The following is a 23,460-nucleotide window of genomic DNA, read 5'->3' on the forward strand; positions in this document are numbered from 1 at the left end:
AATTATTGTAAGTTTCTCTTTTTTTTTTATTTACCTGCTATATAAAATTATTTTTTATTAATAATCTTTTGATTATTAATTAAGTTAAATATATTAATTTTTAAAATTTTTAACTTTTACTCTCTTGTTTCTGACTCCACTAATACAAATTGACTAACTTCGCCCCTGAATAAAACCAAGTATACCCTACCGAGTTTGGATACCCAACTATTACCAGATTGTCTTAGGAAAGGAGTACTCTATGAAATTTTTCTTCTCTAGCTTAAATTTGAGGCTAAGTTATGACAAAGGGTGTGTTTTACAGGGACTTACCTTATCTTGACAAAGGTTAAGACAGAGGGGTAGCACAGGAGAAAGACAACAAATACAAATGAAGATTTTAAATATATTTTCTTCCAAAAGTTAAAATCTGTCCTGTACCCTATTACCAAGAGGAACATAGCAAAAGAATGTGTAATTTCGTGTATGCACTTGATATAATCCATTAAAGTGTTCTTTCTCTTGCATTATAACAAATTAAGGAGTAAGTATTAATTAGCAGCATACATATTTAGTAAATTCTATTGCATATTTGGATTAGAATTCTTTTGTTTTCTTTTCTCATCTTTTTCAAGCATTATTCAATCTATTTACAACACCCAAATTTCAAGTATTTAAGTTTAAACCAGCTATGTGGTCCTAATTTATTTTTCTGCTATAGAATTTATTCGTAGCAGGTGCGGACACAACATCCGTTGCATTGACTTGGATTTTGTCCAACTTGATGAACAATAGACATGCCTTAAAGACTGCCCAAGAGGAGCTAGATCTCAAAGTCCGCAGGGACAAATGGGTGCAAGACTCTGATATTGAGAAATTAGTGTATCTCCAAGCCGTTATTAAAGAAACATTGCGCCTATACCCACCAGGGCCTGTATCATTTCCCCACGAGGCAAGAGAAGATTGCAGCATCAGCAGGTACCACGTTCAAAAGGGCACTCGTGTGATTCTGAATTTACGAAGGTTGCATCGAGACCCTCGAATTTGGTCAAATCCTGATGAGTTTCAACCGAAAACATTTCTTACAAGCAATGCAAATGTGGATGTTCTGGGACAACATTTTGAGCTGATCCCATTTGGCTCTGGTAGACGATCTTGTCCGGGGATGACATTGGCATTGCAAACAACACACTTGACGATTGCTCGCACGCTCCAGGGATTTGACTTAACCACACCATTTATGGAGTTAGTGGATATGACTGAAGGGCTAGGGATTACCATGCCCAAGGCAACTCCACTTGATGTTCTCCTGAGCCCGCGCCTTCCTGCACGTTTGCTGATAAATCTGTAGATAACTCTCAAGCCTGTCCTGCACCTATTGCTAGCTAATTACGTTGGACCGTCTTTAGAGGATGAATAATGGAGGCCTTTAGGCTTAATTGCTTGTAGTTTTATGAAATTTCTCAGTTTTTATGTACTTAGGGGTAGAGATTGTTGGTGCAAATGGGTTTGGATTTCAAAGAGAACCAATAAAATCAACTTCAAGGCACCTTATAATAGTTCCTATTTTAAGACTTATTTTGCCCAACCTTTGTATATGTAAAAAAGTAATTATACGAATAACCTTAGGAATACAATTAAGTCAATGCCTAATTTCATCTAGTAAACCGCTAGACATGATTAGAGAGTTGTAAAGTTATTTGGCTTTAGAGCTTACATTCTACAACAAGTAGATTGTAGGAAATTTAGATATTTTTGGTAAACAATAGGAACTCAAAGTGTTTATGTCTTTTTTTGAATCTTCATTCAATTCATCACATTGCTAATGCTTTTTTTTTTTTAACATCTTAAAATGGTTGCTAGCAAGTCTTTATATAAGCTTCCAAGTGTCTCTCCTTTAAAGGCACATCTTTTCATTATGGCACCTCTTTGTCTTTGAACATGACCTTTCATATTACAAGGCATAATCTTTGGATAATGGTGTTTTTCTAATAATCACCTTGTGGAAATACTACTTTTCATATCATAGTACACAACCATTGAATCAATGTATTTAATTTCCAATAGTCTCTTTTTCAAGAGACAACTTTTGATATTGAGTTCCAAAACTTTTGAATCCATGTAGCTATTAGCTTGTCTTTGTTGGGTATTAGCCTTAGATTTGAATCATAAGGCGTAGATGTAGGTGTACAATCTAACTTACCAAATTTTATTATGATCTTTTGAATGAGATTGAGATAATGATATGTCATCATTATCTCTTATTATTCATATTCTAAGAACAACATCCGTCACACCCATATTTTTCATGTCAAGCTTGTTTGATAAGAACCTTTTTCGTGTCCTCCACTTATTCCAAGTCAATATCAAATATTAACATGCAATCCATGTATAAACAAATGATAATACATTTACCGTTATGAAACTTACTATAGACACATTTGTCAGACTGATCAATCTTGTAGCCATTAGCTAGCACAACTTCATAAAACTTTTGGTGCCATTGTTTAAATGCTTGTTTTAATCCATACAAGGACTTAATAAACTTACACACTTTTCTTTCATGACCAAGAACAACAAACCTTTCAAGTTGTTCCACATACACCTTTTCATCTAATTCACCATTTAAGAATGTTGCTTTAACATCCATTTGATGAATTGCCAATTTATAGATTGATGCAAATGCTATAAGCTCTCTAATTGTAGTTATTCTTGCTACTAGCACATATATGTCAAAGTAGTCAATACCTTCTTTTTGTGTAAAGCCTTTTACCATTACCTTAGTTCTAAACTTATCAAAATTCCATCAACATTAATTTTTAGAAGGCAATAAATAAACATGGCAATATGTAGAAGAATCATCTATAAATGTCATGAAGTATTTCTTTCCACCAATGGATGGAATACTATGCAAATCATAAATATCAGCAAGTATCAATGCAAGTAATATGGAGTTTCTTTCTACTTTAAGAAAAGAACTTCTTTCGATTTCAGTAACCATGTAAGTTTTACACATATCAAGATTTTTATGAAAATCAAGAATCAACTCCAAATTAGTCACATCACGCATTCTTCTAAAATTAACATGACATATCATCAATGAATATCCTGAAGTATTTCCTTCCAACCAATCTAGGTGCACTATGCATATCACAAACAATATCGTGCATATCAATCAATTAAGGAATGGAAACTTATCTGGTAATTTGGTGAATAACCATTTTCCCTTTTTTTTTTGTCAACATAAAATCAATCCAATTTTCACCTCAAACGAATTTGGTCCTTAGATTCTTTTTCACTTTTTTCCAATCTTGGTGTAGTTAGAAGATAGGCAACCTTGAGAATTGTAAGGAAAAAGTGCATCTTTTTCTTGCAACGAATAAAATTTCCTTCTTTAAAGCGGTCTAACTTGATAATATTGGTAGCCATCTCTTATAAAGAAGTCATTTTTGTTGAATTCTAGACACATGAAAATAAGCCTTAAAATTGTCGGAACAAATTGGGTATTTGGAATTCAAAGAGAATCGGAAAACTTAACTTCAAGGCATGCTATAATAGTCATTATCTTTAAGGCTTATTTCACCTCCACCACACAATATGCAAAAGGAGAATTATGCGAATAACCTTAGGGATACAATGAAGCTAACGTCTAACTTCTTCCTGCAATAATGAGATTAATTAAACCACTAGACATGACCTAAAGGTTGTAGAGTTGTTTAACCTTAAAGCTTACTTTTTGCAACGAATAGATTATAAGGAATTTAGATACTTTTGGTAAACAATAGAAACTCAAAGTATTTATGTCTTTTTCTGAATTTTCATATGTTCATCACACTTCTCATGCTCTATTTTTGTCTCAAAGTGGTTGCCAGCAAGTCTTTATATAGACTTACAAGTGTTTTTTTTTTTAAGGACACATCCTTTCATTAAGACACTTCATTGTCTTTGAACAAACCCTTTCATATTATAAGATACAACCTTTGGATAGTGATTTTTTCTTTAATAGTCACCTTATAAAAAATAACTTTTCATATCATAAGACATAACTTTTTTTTTTTGGAGAATAATAAAACATAACCTTTGAATCGAGGTGTCTTTCCAATAGTTAATTTATCAAGAAACAACTTTTCGTATTGAAAGACGTATCATTTCACTTTGAAAAATACAACAATTGTTATGCAAGGCAAGGACAATAGATGAAGCAGAGAACATAAATTTCTAACTGCCTTTTGGGTTTGACAAAAACTCGTGCAAGGAAAAACCCATAGACTTTCATACCTTATTAAACATCTAGAAAAATCAATCCCAATGAATAAACGTTTTCTTATTAATTATGTAAGATTTTGATACATTCTATCAAGATCTACTTCCTTTATATATTGTCAACTTGTACTGTCGTGAGTGAGTTGAAAGTTCACCCTTTTATCATTTTTAATCAACATAAAAAAAGAACCCCTTAACATTAAAAATATTCAAAAAAGAGTAAGAGGATTTATGTGCCATGTTAATAGCATGAGCACACATCATGCATGCGCTTTGCAAGAAGTTGTAGATATAGATGTCTGTAATTGTTAGCTTACTAGATCTAAAACTGAATTTTCAAGAAATAGTTAAATTGAGTATTAACATTATTATCCTTTAAACATGTTATAAAATTTAATATTTGTATTAGATATTTAACTTAAATTTTAATTAAAAATCAATTTAAATTTTAGGGGATTATATTGATTGAAAGTTACTTGGTGATTAACTATATTAATGGGGTAAATATACTTACTAGATTAAGAATTCTTAGTGACCAATAATAAGCTCTATAAATATGGAGTACGTTTTAGCCTTTAGAATTATAAAAGAGATGAAACTTCAATGTTGTTTTTATATGAGAGATGGATTTTTTGTTCGTGTTTCACCACTATAAAAAAAACACAAATTTTTGCCAATGGAATTCATACCGTCATTGCAATTCTGTAGAAATTTACCAATGGAAAATCAACCAAATATCAATTACCATATTAGGAGGAATGTACTGATGGAGTAGCGATGAAATGTTAATCAAATTTACCAAAAATCAAATTGGTAGGTATTTGATCAATATTAGGTTAAGCACCAAAAATAGAAAATGGCACCAACTTTATCTACAAACAACTCCGTTGGTCAAGTCATCTTCCAATCAAATTATCAACAGAAATATCTAACTAATTTTAGTCGATCTATTTTAATTCAAATTAAAATAAGCATGATCAAGATTCTTCCCCATTTCTCCCATTTTTCACCAACCTAAATAACTAAATCCCCTCCTCCTTAAGACACTGTGAAACCTAACTTTCATCTGAATGCAGATAGGAAATTTTTCAATAGAGATGTACAAATCGAGCTATTTCTTTAAGAGTTGTTGGATGAGTTTTCCTGACTATGGAGTTTTATATGTATCCTCCATATAGTGTTTTAATTGTGAAAGAATGATGGTTGAAAGAATAGGGGTAAAAGAAAACTAAAAGAATGTGTTTTTGCAAGTTAAAGCATGAAAGGTCAATCCATAGGCAAATAGAGTCAATCCTTGGAAGCATTTAAGCTTTAGTTAGCTTCTAGAAATGTCAAGGATTGACCCCTAAGGAAAGGAAAGTCAATCCCTGCACAACAAAAGTCCTAGAATAGCATTTGGAACATAAAAGATCAACTCCCAAGGGTTAAAAGGTCAACCTTTACAAATAAAACACTTAGAAAACTTTCTGAAATTAAAAGGATTGACCCCTAATGGCTAAAGGGTCGATCCCTGCAAGTTAAAACTAAAAATCAACTTTTGAAATTTGAAAAGATTGACCCCTTGATGTTAAGGTCGATCGTTATAGCCTTGGGAAGAAAAACTTTAACCTAAGGATCAACCCCTAAGCTTTAAAAGATAAATCCTTGGGCTACAATAACGAAAAATATAAGATCCAGCTTGAGCCTTAACTCTTATTTTTTTTCTTTCTCTCAACCTCTAAACATTCTTTTTCACTCTCCAAACCCTCATACAGCCTCTATGGACCCTTATAGCAATTATTAAAGCTTTCAACCTTGAATCCAAGGTAAGATTAATGACTTATAAGTTCTAAATCTGTGGGTTTAGCCTAATCTTCTTGTTGTATAAATTCCAGCACCAAAACCCACTTTTAAGCTAAACATTTTTTAGGGTTTTTACTATCTAAAGAAGATATTGAGGTAAGAATGTTCATAGTTGAACAATAAGCTTCAAGTTTAAAGTTTAAAGTTTATTAATGTTAGATCAAAAAATATGGATTTACTAGACTAATTTCGAATAAATGGGTTTGATAAAAGACTAGGAAACTTATAAAGAAATTATTATGCTAGGATGTGTTGAGCTCGGAGATCGTAGAACAAGTGAGGTTTGATGAAGTGAGGCGTAGAAAACATGCTTTTGTCAAGGCGAGTGGTACACCCTTTTAAACTACTTTAGTATATAAAGTTAAGCATTGTTTATTGAATTAGTTACCTTGCATGATTTGAATGCTATGTTGTTTATATCCAACTTATGTAGTACATCCAAACACCACCAAGATATATCATGAATTGAGGGAGTTGTATTGGTGGGAAAGTCTAAAAAGAGATGTGGTAGAATCTGTGGCCAAGTATCTAGCAAGTGAACAAGTTAAGGCAGAGCATCAGAAGTCTGCTAGTTAATTACAACATTAACCTATTCTCAAATGGAGCTAAGAACACATTTTTATGGATTTTGTGATGAGACTACCCCGAAGAAGTAAAAGGTGTAATTCGATTTGGGTGATAATCGATAAACTGACTAATTTCACTCATGTTTTGTTGATAAAGATGACCTATGGAGCAACACAGTATGCCAAACTTTATAAGGATGAAATAGGGCAATTGCGTAGAGTTCTTGTCACTATAATATTAGATAAAGGCATATAGTTTACCAGTTGATTTTAGGGGAAAATACAAAAGGCATTGAGAACTAAGCTAAATTGTAGTGTTGTTTTCCACCCACAGATAAATGGGCAATCTAAGAAGACTATTCAAACTTTAGAGGACATTTTGAAAGCTTATGTCATAGACTTTAAAGTGTCTTGGGATCGATGCTAGCTTCCAAGCTAGTATTCAAATGGTGTGTTATGAGGCTTTATACAAACGTAAGTGTCGATTGTTAATATGTTAGTTTGAGATTTATAAGTAGAAGTTACTTAGACTAGAGATGGTTTAAGGGATCATTGACAAGATCCAGTTGATTAGAGAGAGAATGTTGGTGGCACAAAGTTATTAGAAATCCTATGCCAACCATCGGTGTTGAGATTTGGAATTTAAAGTTAGTGACCACATGTTTCTTAGAGTCTTACCAACGCATCAATGTTGGCATCAGCCTTGTAGCCAATTGGATTAGTCAAGGCTTAGTTCTAATCATGCAATCATACCATTCACATCGAATGATTAAAGGTTTTTATTCATCAATAAGACTTCAGTGATAAAGGTTATAAGTCTATTAGAGGAAGTCCATGAGGCTAATATGCCTTGCAAGGAAATTGTAATGGGTTATAATTATGAGATCCCTATATATCAAAACATAATCTTTAAATGTTCCTAGTCGATGTATCATTGAGACTGGACAACAATAATACCCAGAGACTGGTACATTCGAAATTCCTTACTTAGAAAGTAAGTAATGAATCTCATAAGTTAAAGTATAGAGATACTTTATGTAGGTGTTTATTCTTGGAACAAGTTCACAAAAGCTAACGCGACATGACAAATGCATTTGGTATCTTACTTTAGTGTCTATGCAAATATTTCTCATGTGTCAGTCATGTAAATACTCGTTAGACTTGAGACATTAAGTTGCCTTATATGTGGAATGCTATATTTTGATCATATCTTTACGAGTTCTACCAAGGATGCCAAATCAGGATATGATTGGTTGTAACATAAAGTATGTGAAGGCAAATAAGTGGTCACAATAGGAATCATTACCCCAAGTGATTCAGGGGACATGTCTTAATAATTCTTAATTGATATTAGCTTATTGAAGTCATTAGCCAAAGTAACTTGGAGATTATGAAAAAGAATTTCACAAGTCTTTATAAAGCTAATGATCTAACTTCAAGAATGAATATGAAGGTTAATATGAGTAGACACTACACCATGCTCTTATCATCTCCAAGATATATGATGAGGGAATGAATTATACTGATAGACTATACGTTGAAAGGTTGATAAAGAACCCTTTGACTTTCTTAATAATTTAGTGGCCATAATGAATTGCTAGATGTCAATCTTGTTCTATGAAATTGAATTAACTAATTTATAATGAATATGATTCATTTAAATTAATTAATTAAGATTTCAATTCAATTACATTACCAATATGTTAGGAATCTAATAAGTCACACACAAGTTGCATTATGGATTAAATTGGGATTGTAATCATTTAAGTTGGACTTAAATGATACGTTAGGTTTTTAGCTTCTAAAGACCTAATTAAAATATTTTAATTAATTTTTTGACAAATATTATAAATAGTTATAGTATTAAAGCCTTAATTGCAACAAATAAAGTTAATTAATTTAATTTTAATTTACAATGACTTAATTAAAAGGTTTAATTAAGTGTTGGGCCAATATTATATATAGTTATAATACTGAGGCCTAATTGCAGTTAAAGAAGTTAATTAATTTAATTTTAATTTACAATGACTTAATTAAAAGGTTTAATTAAGTGTTGGGCCAATATTATATATAGTTATAATACTGAGGCCTAATTGCAGTTAAAGAAGTTAATTTAACCTTGGTATAATTATCACTTTTTACTATTCTTCTATTAACACAAAAAAAGAGAAAGAAAAACCTAGATAGAAAACTACCAGAAAACTCTCTAGACATTCATTCCCTTGTGAGACTTGGAAGAGAGTTTTTTTCAGATTCGGCCTAGGAGTGTATGTGAGGAAGAATAGGACAATTGTTGTCACTTTGCTACCATAAAGCATAGTTTAAAGCTACTGCCTTGCTAAAGGTTCAAGCGCAACCATGTGCGCAACCATTGGAGGCCAAGCATTCGCATAGCTCGGGTTCTTTTCTCCCTTTGTTTTGTTCATGGGTTTGAGAAGGAAAAGGGTGCCATCATGATTGCCATATTACTTGGCAAGGTAATCAAATTCAATTTCTAGATTGTTCCTCTTAATAGTTTTTGTTTGTATTAAAACCTACCAAGGAGATCCATGGTAGGTGGCATGGACTTTGTTTAAGATTTAATTTTGTTCCATTGCATATGATTTATTCCATGATATTCCCAAAAATTAAGAGGTTTGGTAAGAAAGGCAAGCGGAGCCCAAAGTACACTGAACCATTTAAGATTCTTGAAAGGGTTAGTGTGATAGTCTACTGACTAGCACTTCAACCAAATCTTGCTAGCGTTCACTTGATTTTCCATGTTTTAGTACATCAAAAGTACCATCCAAATCCATCTCATGTGATTTGAAATGAGACCATTCCATTAGAAAAGGACTTAGTTATGTGGAGGAGCTTATGGCCATATTAGATAGGCAAGTTCAAAAACTTTGTTCTAAAGAGGTAGCCTTAATCAAAGTGTAATGGCCCAATCACTCTAGCGAAAAGTTGACATGGGAATCCAAGGATGAGATGAGAGTGAAATACCACACTTGTTTTCAGTAGCATAGGCTATTATGTTGATGTAAATTCAAAGATAAATTTTCTTAAGAGGAGAGAATGTGAAACCTCAATTTTCTTTATTATGTAGAACATGGTGAATTTTTAAGTTTTTATAAATTATATTGGTTATGATTATTGAATGCGTTTTATAGCCATTGAATGTTAAATTCTTTCATAATGTCAAGTTACATTCATGGATGATTGATGGTTGAAAGAATGACTGAAAACAAAACCAAAAAAAGGTGTTTTTACTAGACAAGGCATGAAAAGTCCATCACATGTGAAGGAGAGTCAATCTCGAAAGTTAGATGATCCTTATCTAGCTTTTGGAAATGTATACAATATACCCCTAAGGAAGGGAAATTGATCCTTCTAAGGTAAAAGTCTTGGAAAAGCTTCTAGACTTGCTTAGGATTAACCCTCAATGGTTAAATGGTCGGTCCATATAAGATACATACTTAAAAAATTTTCTAAAAACATGAGGATTGACCCTTAAAGGAAAGAGGCTGATACCTACATGCTTGAAACTCAAATTTAGCTATCGGAATTTAGTTGGATCAACCTTTTATAATCAAAAGGTCAATCCTAACATCCTTGGGCTGAAAAATAAAGCCCAAGATCGACTCCCAAGTTTTAAAAGGTTGATTCTAGGGTTTTAGCATGGAAAAGATATAAAACCCAACTTAAGCCCTAGACTTCTATCTTAGCTTTTTCAATGTCCAACTCATCCCTAGCAGCTTCCAAACTCTTTTCCAACCTCTTAAGACCCCATTTAGCAAGGATTCAATCTCCCAAACTCAAATCTAAGGTAAAATTTGACATTTTTGGGTTTGAAACTCATGGTTATGACCTAACTCTAGGATTTAATGAATTTTAGCTCATTTAATCCATTTTTTAGCATAGAATTTTATGGGTTTTGCTTTCCAAAAAGGTTTTGAAGGTAGGGACAGTTAAGGTTGTTTAATATATGGGTTAGGTTTGAAGTTTGGAACTTTATTAGAATTTAAATGAATATTATTCAACAACTCAACTAGTTTCAAAAATAGGTTTTGCTAGAAACTAGGACACTTACTGAAGGATTTATTGTGCTGTGTGATTGTTAGACCTCAAGACTTTAGAATGAGCATGATTTAACGACTTGAAGCTTAAAAGAAGTCAGTTCTTGTCAAGGTGAATGGATACAACTTTTTAAAGAATGTTATACGGTAAAGTTAAGCATGCTTTATCGACTTGATTGCCTTGCAATATTTAAATGCTATATTGTTTTCAATAAATCAAATTGTATGAGAATAAATGCTTTCAATAAAGTTATCAATCTACAATGTAAGTAAATATCTTTACTACATATTAGTTTTCAACAAGGGAGGCGAGCCCTTTTAAATGGTTTCATTCAAAATCTCCTTGAATGGATGTATGAAGCACAAATGGTGCATGGCTTGATAGTTGCTTAGGTGGATGATTAAATACCCACACCATTAAATCCAATAAATGAATAACCTGATGTGATGTGTGCAACATTATTGTGTGGTATTTTGTATAAATTTCCTTGTGTTATAAATGTTAAACATAACCCATTGTGGGGGTAAAAATATCACTTGATCATAGCCCATCGTATGGGTAAAAGTACCACTTAATTATAACATATTGTGGGGTTAAGAGTACCACTTGATTATAGCCCATCATAGGGGTAAGAATACCTCATAAACGACGCCCATCGTGAGGGTAAGAATACCCTATACCCATAAGGGGGAGTTAGGTGAATGTACCTATCTCCCCATTTTAGTCTCTATTAAGGTGATTCCTTATTTCTTAACAAGTTTGATATTGTGATACCTATATTAAGTGAGTTTGACGACATTGCTCTTGTATGAAATGATGACATGCTTAATTGCCAAATTATATTATTATATGTTGAATGATTGGTAAAACCATTGAGTTGAAGACTTGATAGCACTTTTAGATCTCCGTATAAAAGGTAATTGCCTAACGTACGGGTGGTATAGAAATCAATACCACTACCAATGGTAGAGGTACCGATACCTTTGGTCTGAACTCTTTCGTTTTCTCCTTACGAATATTTGTTCTTAGAGCTATAAATGTTTATTAAATCTTTCATGCAACTTGGTTTTCAAATGCATTTATGGAAATGTTTGAAGCAAGACTATTGAACATCTAAGAGGAAATTATATGGTTGTTTATGAATATCATGTTGATTTTGCAAAGCATGATTTATAACAAAACTCTTCCCTTTGGCTTGTCTTTTTCCCACATTCACTCATGAAGTCTTTATGAATCACCCACTAATTTTCCCTATTTTTGTTTTACAAATCAATAGCTCACTTGGTTAGGCGCTTTGTGGAGGAGTAGCTTTGCTTGCATTTGGTAGGTGTAAAAGTGCCCTCTTTCCAGCCACTAGTGTCAATACGCTCCACAATGTGTTGAGTCAACTTGATACTTTTTTTTATATATAATTGGGGAAGGGGGATTTGAACCCTGCTCTTTAGGTAGGGGGATAATGCACTAACCAATGAACCTTGGAATGAGTGTATAAAAATGTCGATACCTATGGTGAAAGGACTATATATGATATTGGCACGAGATACATGTCAAACTACATAATTCACATATTATATGAATGATGATATTGAATGAAAGCAATACCTCACTTTTATGTTGAGAAGTTTCGTAACTGTAGGAAGGTGCTTATATAGTTGTGGATATATATTATGGTGTATAATGATGAATGAATGTGGTGGATGATAAGTCCACACTTGTCGATTATGACTTGCTTAAGCTTAGTAAGCCATGCCCATGTAGGTCCATGCCTTAGTCACGATCCTACAAAAAATAGGATGTGATATTATATAATTAATAAATAAAGCTTGCGTGGGCCTAGTGGGTCATACCCACATAGGTCCATGTGCGAGTCTTGGCCCACTAGAGAAAAGGTCATGATAGACGTCCCCTACCCTTCCGCCATCGAACCCAACCATAAGAAGCCTTGTCATCTTTTTCCTCACTACTAATGTTGCTCCTCATCATCACCGTCACATCCCCACCAGCATTTTTCTGTTCTCATCCCTTTTACCAATTCACTTACCCCAATAAATACATTTGGTTAATTTTTTATTTTAGTTAATATATTTGTTAATTTTTTATTGTCTATATTTGTCAAATATGTTGTATTAATTTTGATGATTATTTGTTAATTTGATATTGTATAAATTTAATTTGTTAATTTTACAATGTGACAATGTGGTTGATTTGGTTAATGTCGTTGTAATTTTAGATATTGTGGTTGTTGTCATTGCTGTTGTTGTTTTAACAACGTGATTGTTGTTGTTATTGGTGGTGTTTTTGTATTTTTACAATGTGGTTGTTGTTGTTAATGTTAATGTTAATGTATTTTTACAATAGGTGTTTTAAAAATTGGTGTTGTTACATTTTTACAATGTGGTTATAAAAATTATTGTTGTTGTATTTTTACAGTGGTTGTTGTATTTTTAATTATTTTTAAGCATAATTAATATTACACTTAAAATTTAAAAGAAAATATTTGTTAGCTTTAAAATTGAATTATGTTTTGAATTGACAAAATTAAATTGGTTAAAATTAGCAAACAAGCTTTTAAAGTGATTTAAATCACTTAAATAACTCCCTAAAGCTTTGAAAAATGTTTGATAAGTCTTTGGTACTTAAAAGAAATGAAAAGCATTTAAAATATCAAATTTTCAATTGTGAGGATCAACACCTTCCCCGTGAAAGGTCAATCCTAGAGAAAAACAGAGAACAATATGTGGCTTCTAGATATTGTAGGATTAACACCCTAGGAAGAACAAGTCAATCCCAATCAGATAGAATGAAGAATGAAGCTATTAGAAATTCAAAGGATAGACACCCCACAGCATGAAGGTTGATCTTAGGATGAGACAAAGAATGAAGTTGCTACTGGAAAGACTTAGAATCAACCCCTCAAGGCTTGTAGGTCGATTCCAAGATGAAACAGAATGTAAAGAAGCTATTGGAAGCTCAGAGGATCAACACCTTAACATAAAAAGTTCGATCCTAGGAAGAAGTAGAAGAAAAGTTAAGCTATTAGATGTTTAAAGGATCGACCCTCATAATCCCAAGGTCAATCCTTGAAGAAGAGAAGAATAAATAATATAAACATGTGAACCTAGGATCGACACCATGTTTAAAAGCTCAATCCTACAATTAAAATTAAAGACAAATTTGAAGCAAGGATCGACACCTCTAACTACCAAGGTTGATCCTAGAGTCGTAGTAAACTAGCATTTAATGCTCCAACGACTAGCTTCTGCTCTAATCGGTATCGAACGGCTCTAATTGATTGAAAGGCTTACAAGGAAGCTTCCCACCTAATTTGAAAGCCAATAAGACTCTGAAAAGCATCTCCACACTTGAGAAAAAGCTTCAAGCACATTTATTCATTTCTCATAGAGCATTTAAGTCTTTTTTCAAGCATTCATTGAGCTGATTTTTTTTATATCTTTGTACCGATATTTTTCAAGCTTAACCTTGTAGCTCATTAGCCTATAAAAGGCTTTTATAGCTCTTCATTTATTGTAAACTTTTGTGTGGTTATACCTTAATCGATTGAGAAGGTATTGTTGAGAAGCTATAGCTTAACCTAAGTAAAAGGTAGAGAAACTATAGTCTCATCCTAAAAACAAAAAATAAAAAAATAAAAAACTAATGCAAAGGTTATTCTTGAGCCTTAAAAAGTATTTTCATAGTGGATTTAAAATTCTTTATTGAACTCAAGGAGAAGACGTAGGCAAGGAGACCGAATCTCTATAAAAATATTATGTTCTTATTTTAACATTGTTTTGATTTTTATTGTTACAATTTGTTTCTGAAAAAAATCAGTTTTCACTAAAATTGCAAAGAATTTTCAAAGAAGTCAATTCACCCCCTTCCACTAACATTATTGTTACTTAAGTTATTATTATTAAAAATTATCAATTAAATATATAAATAAAATAATAATATAATATTATTTTATATGTCATTATATAATATTCATATGATTTTATATTAATAATTCTCTTCATAAGTTAATAATAAGTGTAATATCATATATTGTTAATAATATATGTTCATTGGTATTATTATTTATATACTTAAATTATTATTAATATTATTATTAATGTATATAGTTATTTTTTTTTGAAAGGTTTGTTATATTATATATAAACTAATAGGTTAATTTTAACATAACATAAGTTGATATACAATAGATATAATTTAATAATACAGCATTTTAATAATATTGGTTAGAAAATAAATGTTATTTACTTATATTATTAACAATATATATTATATGTAATTTATAATATAGTATAATATTATTATGTAACAAATAGATTACATGTTGATATGTATAACGCAATTTACTATTAAATTTATATGATAAGTGCTATCTTTTCTTCATAATGACATTTAATATATTTTTTTTTCTATTTGTTTTTATGACAAGGGCAATTATTGCAGTCAAAGGCGATGGGCCGACCACTGACATTCTCTGAGCTTTTCAACCGCACCCACAACCTATCGAAGAGTAACAGGGATTTTGTAGATGGAAAGTCCTAGTCTGCCAATGCAAGTAAAATCTACAGTTCTGTTTATTTTACAAATTTATATGTTTTGAATTGCCATTATTATTTCTTATCTCTTATTTTAGAAATTAACTTGTTTATTGATTAATATTTTTTTTGTAGCGAACCTATGCTTCTGCAGTTTCACAGAATTATGGCTATGAGTCTGCGTCTTAACTGAAGTTATTGGAAGGGTGCGGACCAACTTCACCTATGTTTACAGGTTTGGCACGAAGGTGCCGACTGCATCATTGCTTGATGAAGCTGCATAAGTGCTCCAACATCTGAGTTTGTATGTGGTCTTACACCCTTCCTCCAATGTTGCAATCGTGCCACCGATTTCTAACCAGACTTTTGAGACGTTGAAGCTAGAAGTAAATTCTGTCAAGAGCGTGATACAAAATTTATAGTCAACCATTACGGAGGTCGTTCACTAAGTAAAGGGAAACGCCTCTGGTTCTTCATTAAAGCATGTTGAAGACATTCCTCCGGGGGATGACAAGAGTTCTTAGCTTTAGGTTTCACTGCTTTTGTAAAATAATATGATGGATATAAATTTTTTCTTTATAATAAATTTGTATATTATTAACAAATTTGTTCATAATGAAATGTCAACTCATTGATTTCATTTAAGAACTATTTTTATGAGCTTAGTCAAATCAAATCTCTGCATTTAAGTAACAATTGTTTTTTCTTTTAATAAGAGCATACTAGTGAATGGAAACTAAATTTGTTTCGGGGCTTGAATTTTAGTGCTTGTTTTTTAGTGTTTTGTACTTTTTGTAATTTATACTGTTATAGTAAATTCTTCTCTCGTCTGCAGATGTAGGCAATAAGTGTCAAATCACATTAAATATTGTCACTTGTGTGTGATTTATTGTTTTTATTGGTCTCAATGTTGAATACATTTTTATTTGAAAAAGCCAACAATTTCTCAAGCAATTTTATAACCCCATGGCTAAACTAATAAAACTAAGAAAATCAATGCAAAAAAAATTATTAAGTTTATAGTATATAATAATTTTGACATATCTAACTTTTTTTTTTTTATGTTAGCTTAAGTTACATCCATACCAAAAACACAATTTTTCTTATTTCAGTTTGTTATCTCTACAACAAATTCCTATCTTAATTTGTGATTGAGGTGATATTACAACGTATGGAAAGTTCAAATTTATATGATAGAAAAAAATACCAACATTTTGTGTATAGCAACATCTCACTTTCAAGGAAATTTTGACTAAAATTCAAATACTTAAAATAATAAAACTTTTTTCATTTGAATGGAAAAACGACTAATTATTTTGCTCGTATTTCCTAAGCAATTTATAAATAGATTGACTATAAAAATATCTCCAAAAATGCATTGATTTGGTCACATAAAACCAACCAAACAAAAAGACCATACAATCTAACTGAAATCCACAAAATTTAATGTCCAAATCAGCGGTACCAAAACAGGCGAGCACCATTCCGAGATTCAATCTTCGTGTCCTAAAATCTTCCCTCACGTGTCATCTTTTCACTGGCTTCCAACATAGTACCATATTTAATGCCACATGATTCCCCTCCACTTGTCCTTCCAAAAACGGCTCGCTCTTTCTCAGTCCTGAACCATTCCCAGCAACCCACCAAAACGCCTCCTTTTACCCTTTCTCTCCCTCTGTCTCAAATATAATTTCTTTTAATCTTTAGAGAGGAAAACGGAAGAAAACATAAAGAGATGGGGAGGAAGAGAAGTTCACCAGTGACCCAGCTGCTCGTATGGATTAAAGGGCAGTCGATGAAGGTGAAGATCTTCCTCGCAGCAATGCCTTTGCTATTTTCTTTGGTGGCATTGACGCTTCTGGTGAAAGATCACAATCACTTTTTTATTGCCTCTGAACTCATCCATGTCGCTGGGATTTCTGTCTTGGTTTATAAGCTTACTACCAAGAAAACATGTTCTGGTATCTATATATCATCCTCCGTTTCTCCCTTCTCTTTTTTTTTTTTTTTGTATATTTCGTGTAACTGATATTCTCTTAAGGTTGATTTCGATGTGTTTTATTCAGAAATATGGCGATGATTTAATATCCAAATGAGTCTAATATCCGAATGATGTTTACTAATTAGAAATGGCTGGCTTGTTGGAGTTATATGTGTCGATGCAGGATAGTGGACTATTGGGAGTAAGAAATTTGCAATATTCAAACATTATGACATTTGTTTTCCTTCTAATTTCTCTCTTTCATTTGGTGAGAAGGGAATTGGGAGTAATTGAGAAAAATCAGTGAAAGGTTCAAATTGGTGAGAAGGAAAACGATCTGAACAAAATTAAACTGGAGAAGGATTCGCATTGTTTCATTAAACAAAAAACATTTTTAATGAAACATTTTTTGTTAAAATAGTCAAATTGTTAGCAAGTAACATCAACTTCGAACGTAATTGCATAAGAAATCAAAACATTTTTTACGTATAACTCGCCTCCATGATGATTCAGGTTTTTTTTTTTTCTTAAGTGTTGGTGATGCCCTTTTGTACTACATGCATGGCAATAATCAAGTTTCTCTTCCTGCTTCAGGCCTTTCACTGAAGTCTCAAGAACTCACAGCAATATTCTTAGCTGTAAGACTTGTCTGCAGTTTCATGTTGGAAGGTGACATTCATACATTGCTAGATTTTGCCACCCTCATTTTTACTGCATGGGTTATATTCATGATTCGATACAAGTTGAAGTCAACTTATATCAAGGAGCTAGATAACTTTCCAATCTACTATATGGTAAATGCATTCTTCAGTTTTTATATATATTGATTAAACCATGTTAGATTCTTCTCTATAAACTTAGAATGGATGTATATGCTATTTAAAATCAGGATTAAACTATAGAATTCATTTAAAATCAGGAAATTAATGAGTATTGAACCAAAAATAAAATAAAAGAACTCGCACTTCCTTTCATTTTGCCTGGATTTAGTTAGCAATTTTGAGTAATAAAATCAGGAAAGTATATATAATTGATCATTTGAAATTAACAAATTGTTTTAAAGATCCTCCAGACTTTGCAAAATGTGGAAATTGAGAGACTGGTGCATTATTAGTCTTTGTTTGACATACTCTTGAAGTCCAACTTGTACAGTAAATGAAGGTTAATGGGCTTGAATTAATAGAAAAGCAAGTGTCTGGTTTTCGTAGAAAGTTATATTCTATCTGCTAAAGATGACAAAAAAGAAAGAGCCATGGAGTACTTAAAGAAATTACTCAAGGAAAAAAATCCAGTATAGAGTATGACTGTGATCTATGTTTACACAGGTGGTGCCGTCTGCCATCCTTGCTGTGTTAATCCATCCATATAACACACATATATACATAAGTCAAGTTCTCTGGGCCTTTTGTGTTTATTTGGAGGCAGTTTCAGTGCTGCCACAGCTTCGTATGATGCAGAAAGCAAAGGTTTCAGCTCCATTTCCGATTCATTCATATATTTACTTTATTACTTTTTGTTTGTGAGTATATTAGCTAATGAGCACCTTGTTTAAGATGATTGAACCATTCACAGCCCACTATGTATTTGCACTGGGCGTGGCAAGATTCCTGGCGTGCGCTCATTGGATCATCAAGGTTAGAAAATCACGCTTGACACATACTGAAGCTCATTGAAACTCCTCATGACATGAATAAAAGTACTCCTAATTACCAAATTAATCGCTTAAAGCATTGAAAAAATCATGAAAAATATATACCCTGTTATAAGCAGTTGAAATAATTAGAAGATTCAAAAATATTAAAACATTATTGTTCCTATTTCCGTGAAAGGTTTATGAGACTGGGGGCAGATATCTTTTCTTGGTCGGAGCTGGGCACTTTTGGTTCCCCGTGGCTGTCTTTGCAGAAATTGTTCAAACCTTCATCTTGGCAGACTTTTGTTACTATTACATTAAGAGGTGAGGCATTTTTTTTTTTTTCAAACACACTTTCTTCGTCCTCTCTTTCTCTTAAACTCAATTAATTACCCAAACAACGAATTAGTACTGTAAAATCAGGTAATAATATCTTGGATTGGTTCTTGTGCAGTTTCATGGAGGGCCGACTGATAATGAGGATGCCAATTTAGAAATTTTAAATTTAAACGGTAATAATGAATATTCAGTTCATCTGTTTTCAAGTTTTTTTAACTCAAAACAAGCATATGGTGCATGTCTTTTTCTCCTAACTTTGAGATATAGTACAAACCAAAACAATTTTTGAGACTTAAGTCATACAAGTTTAATGCAACTTTGGAAGTGATTGCTAGGGTTTGAGTGTTGAGATACAGTCATTCATTCCAACGAAGATATTGGGCACACAATCTTCGTTGGCGTGCTGCAGTGAAATCCATCATCTATCATCTACCAGTTATTGAAACTCAGCCACTTGAGTGTACTGTAGTTTTGGGCGCCTGAGAACCGGACAACTGGTTTTTCTTCTTGTCGTTTTCTCTGGGATGAAAATTTTCAAAATTTTTAAAATAATTTTTCTTGAGCGAAAGGGGATGGGAAGAGAAGAGAAAACGGCGCAAAGGGAGGCAAGCGGAAGGATCGGTGGCCTGAACAGCAAAGAGAGAGTGGAGGAAGGATGAGAGAAAGAAAGGATTTCGAACGGAGCAAAAGATTCTGCCCACAATAAGGGCTCAAAGTTTAAACCCGCCATTCAAGTGATCCTAGCTCACAGTTTTTAAAAATATACAGAGAAATTTGAGAGAGATAGGCTTTAAAAATAATAATAAAGTGTACAGTACCAATAGTTTTTTGTGCAATAGTCACCTTTTAAGCGTACAGATAATTTATGCTCTGCTCAGAATTTTATGCCCTAGAAAGTATTGGATAGACCAACTTGAGATTTACAATGGTACGTCGGTTGAAAGGTTAAATAAATTACTCTTCAAAAAAATAAAATAAAGAAACAAGAAAGGCTTGATAAATTAGTGATCATGGTTCAAAGAAATGTTAAAATTTATAGGTATAATATTTTAAAAAAATTAAATAAATCTTTATAATTTTATTATATTCAATCAAGTTTTTATAGTTTTTATTTTACACCAAATAATCCTTTATATTTTTATTTGAGATCAAATAAGCTTTTATAACTAATGATTGACTTAGTTAAAAAATCATTTATCATTTTATATAACCTAACACTAACTTGTTATGCCAACATATCACAATTGATTATAATATACTATGCTAGCATGTCATAATTGATTATGATGTAACATGATAATTTTACATGATAACATAATCATATGATATGTTTCACCTTCCACATCAATGCTATGTGGATATAAAATAATAAATGATATTTTAACTAATTACAATTAATCAATCATTAGTTATAACGACTTATTTAACCTAAAATAAAAGTACAAAGACTTGATTGAATGTAATAAAAAAAACTTATTTGAGTTTTCTTAAATAGTTTAGGGACTTATTTGAGTATTATGATTTTTTTTCTTCCCATTATACTAATTTTGATTAGTATACATATATTGTACTAGCTAGAACTCAATATTGGCAAATCCTTCCAAAGTTATATGATATTTGATTCTTGATTTAACATTTGATATCGAAAATAATATCAATCAAATTAATTGTTGGAATTCGTTAGGATTTAATGCAGTAAAGTCTTTTTTTTTTTAATCTACAACTTTAAGTAAAATCCTTAACTTTTTCTGTAAACAAAATCAAAAAGAGATTCACTCATATTTTTATATAGTGAATCTCTAGTTTTACCATTATAGGGTTTTTTATATAAGCTTACACTATATAAACCCACACAAAACATTTTAGTCTAGCCCGTTTTATTATATCATAATATGGACTACAATATTGTCTCTTTATCAAGTTCAAATTAACTTAACTTGATTTTCATAAAATTCTAAAATAATTTAAATAATGTAATTCCACATTTTAATTATTGAGAAAAATCTAATAGACCCCCACTTGAACTACATTATTGAATTCAAATATTGAAAATACCATTTCTTACACAAGACTCACAAGCTAAAACAACTTAAAATTTATGAGCCTAATTTAAAATCAAACTAGTCTTGAGACTACTCCAAAAGATCTATTTGTCTAATAAAATTTATGATATAGAAAAGTAACAGCAACTACATCTATTAAGAAATAGTACTAACTATAATCACATATCTCAGTCAATCTTATACACATGAAGTCAAAGTGGTAGTATAGCAATGAACAACAACAAGAATTTATTTCATGTGCTCTATTCATTTGTCAATCACTTTATTCTCTACTTTATGCAACCCAAGCTTGCAATAGAAACACTTATAAACTTGCATGTCTGCCTTATTTATCTCTAGATATAGTTTTTATATCAAAAGACATACCTTTAAGGCTATCAATTTATGCCTCAATCTATGGTTAAAATTGACATTGGTCTTCACTTATGCAAAATGTATATATACGCAAACATGTTATTAGTGAATATCATTATTTATAATAAATCCAAATACATCATTAAAGATATGTACTAAACAAATTAAGCATAAAACATAAAGTAGAACAACATCAAATTCTCTCACTAACCAAGTTAATTAAAAGACTCCACAACACTTATGTTATAAAACATGTTTCTTGAAAGTGATAGGGCAATCTCTTAGTCTAAGGATCAACTATGATGTCATCATTCTAATATGTTTTACTAAAATATCACATTTTTTTTCACAATTCTTTAACTGTTAAATATTTTATCTCTATATGCTTAATCCTTGTGATACTTTTATTGTTGTTGTTGAACAAAACTGCTATAGTGCTGTCATAGTACAACTATATGGGTCTAGTAAAAGAGCTAACTACCAACAATTTTTTAATAAGATTTCTTAACCAGACAGTTAATGTAGTTGCTCTACAGCATGCTAAAATTTTTGATTGCATAGTGGATGAGGTCACAAGTATTTCCTTTATACTTTTCTAAAATATTGCATCACCTTTCAACATAATAATATATCTTGTTGTGGGCTTCCTATCATTAAAATAATTGATAAAGTCGGAATTCATATAATCCACCAATTTAAGGTCTTTAATCTTTTAATAAACTAGCATAAAATCTTTAGTTCCCTTCAAATATCTCATCACCTTTTTTTGCAACTTCTTAACAATCTTTATCAGGATTAGACAAATATCTCTCCAAAAGATCCCATGCAAAAACAATGTCAAGCTTCGTGTATACTTGAGCATACATCAAGCTCTTAATTGCACTAGCATATAACACTGTTTTCATAAATTCTCTCATAACATTATTTTAAGACATTGTGTTTGGTCCTATTTGTTAGAAATTTTGATAATATGATGCTGTGGAAAGCAAGTATATTCTCATATTTAATTTCATTTAATTTATTTGTAATGAAAGTACATTTTGATAATAAGACAAAGAGTTTGTTTTAATTAAGCATTCATTATCTAGTTATTATGGTACCATGATTCTATTGATATATTAAAATACATTTATATGAAGAATCATACATAGGAGACATGTATTTTAATTGAATCTAAAAATTGTTCACAACCATAAAATAAAGCTAGTCACTTTATTGTGTTGAAGCGATAGTGTCTAAATTACTTCTAATGAAACGAATGCGATTCACTTCAAGAGATTGACTAGTCTCAAATCATCGAAATGGTTGACTTCGAGTAATGACACTATAACATAAACTGGAATCATGAGAGAATCAAATTTAAGTTTAACCATTACTTAAATTTTGATCTTACACTTATACATTTGCTTACAGTAGAATCAAAATCTTGATGGATAGTGGATTCGTGTTTAATCTCCTTATAATCTTTGATATACCATGAGTATGATCATCATAAAGTGTTGATCTAAACTCTGTATGTTTGGATTATAATAGAGATGAACATCCGGAAACATATATCCAAATAATAGAGTTTATAGCATTAATAGCACTTCTAGTAATTTCAAAAAGATTGATGATTAATTTAGGCCCAATGGATTGATGAATTAGCTACTCATCACATTTGGACATTCAAAAGATTATATCTAGAGTATTGAATCACTAATTGGATAGAATTTGAAAAAAAATGGGCAAAATTCACATAAAAGGTAAAATGGTAATTTTACCTTTTTTCATTGGATGGTTATGATGGTTTACCATATAAGGTTTGTAATTCGACAACTAATATTTAATATCA

The 23,460-nt window shown here is 31.5% G+C and overlaps 1 protein-coding gene and 1 pseudogene across 2 annotated transcripts; both read left to right on the plus strand.

Annotated features, from left to right (window-relative positions):
• LOC110429392 (vinorine hydroxylase pseudogene) overlaps window positions 1–1,585 on the plus strand; it is an 8,488-nt pseudogene extending 6,903 nt beyond the window's left edge.
• Window positions 1,586–16,895: 15,310 nt separating this feature from the next.
• LOC110409231 (ER lumen protein retaining receptor family protein) lies at window positions 16,896–20,045 on the plus strand. Of its 2 annotated transcripts, none has more exons than XM_021418508.2 (6): window positions 16,896–17,217; window positions 17,832–18,031; window positions 18,563–18,703; window positions 18,810–18,871; window positions 19,067–19,194; window positions 19,325–20,045. In XM_021418508.2, the coding sequence occupies exons 1-6, from the start codon at window positions 16,992–16,994 to the stop codon at window positions 19,342–19,344; spliced, it is 777 nt and encodes a 258-aa protein (XP_021274183.1). In that variant the 5' UTR covers window positions 16,896–16,991; the 3' UTR covers window positions 19,345–20,045. The 2 variants fall into 2 exon arrangements, with proteins under 2 accessions (XP_021274183.1, XP_021274182.1); XM_021418507.2 differs by having other exon boundaries at window positions 18,791–18,871; window positions 19,325–20,039.
• Window positions 20,046–23,460: the final 3,415 nt, after the last annotated feature.

This window comes from Theobroma umbraticum, unplaced genomic scaffold (genome assembly GCF_002168275.2).
Source record: "Theobroma umbraticum cultivar Fairchild unplaced genomic scaffold, ASM216827v3 scaffold_44.0, whole genome shotgun sequence".
NCBI classification, from domain to species: Eukaryota; Viridiplantae; Streptophyta; class Magnoliopsida; order Malvales; family Malvaceae; genus Theobroma; species Theobroma umbraticum.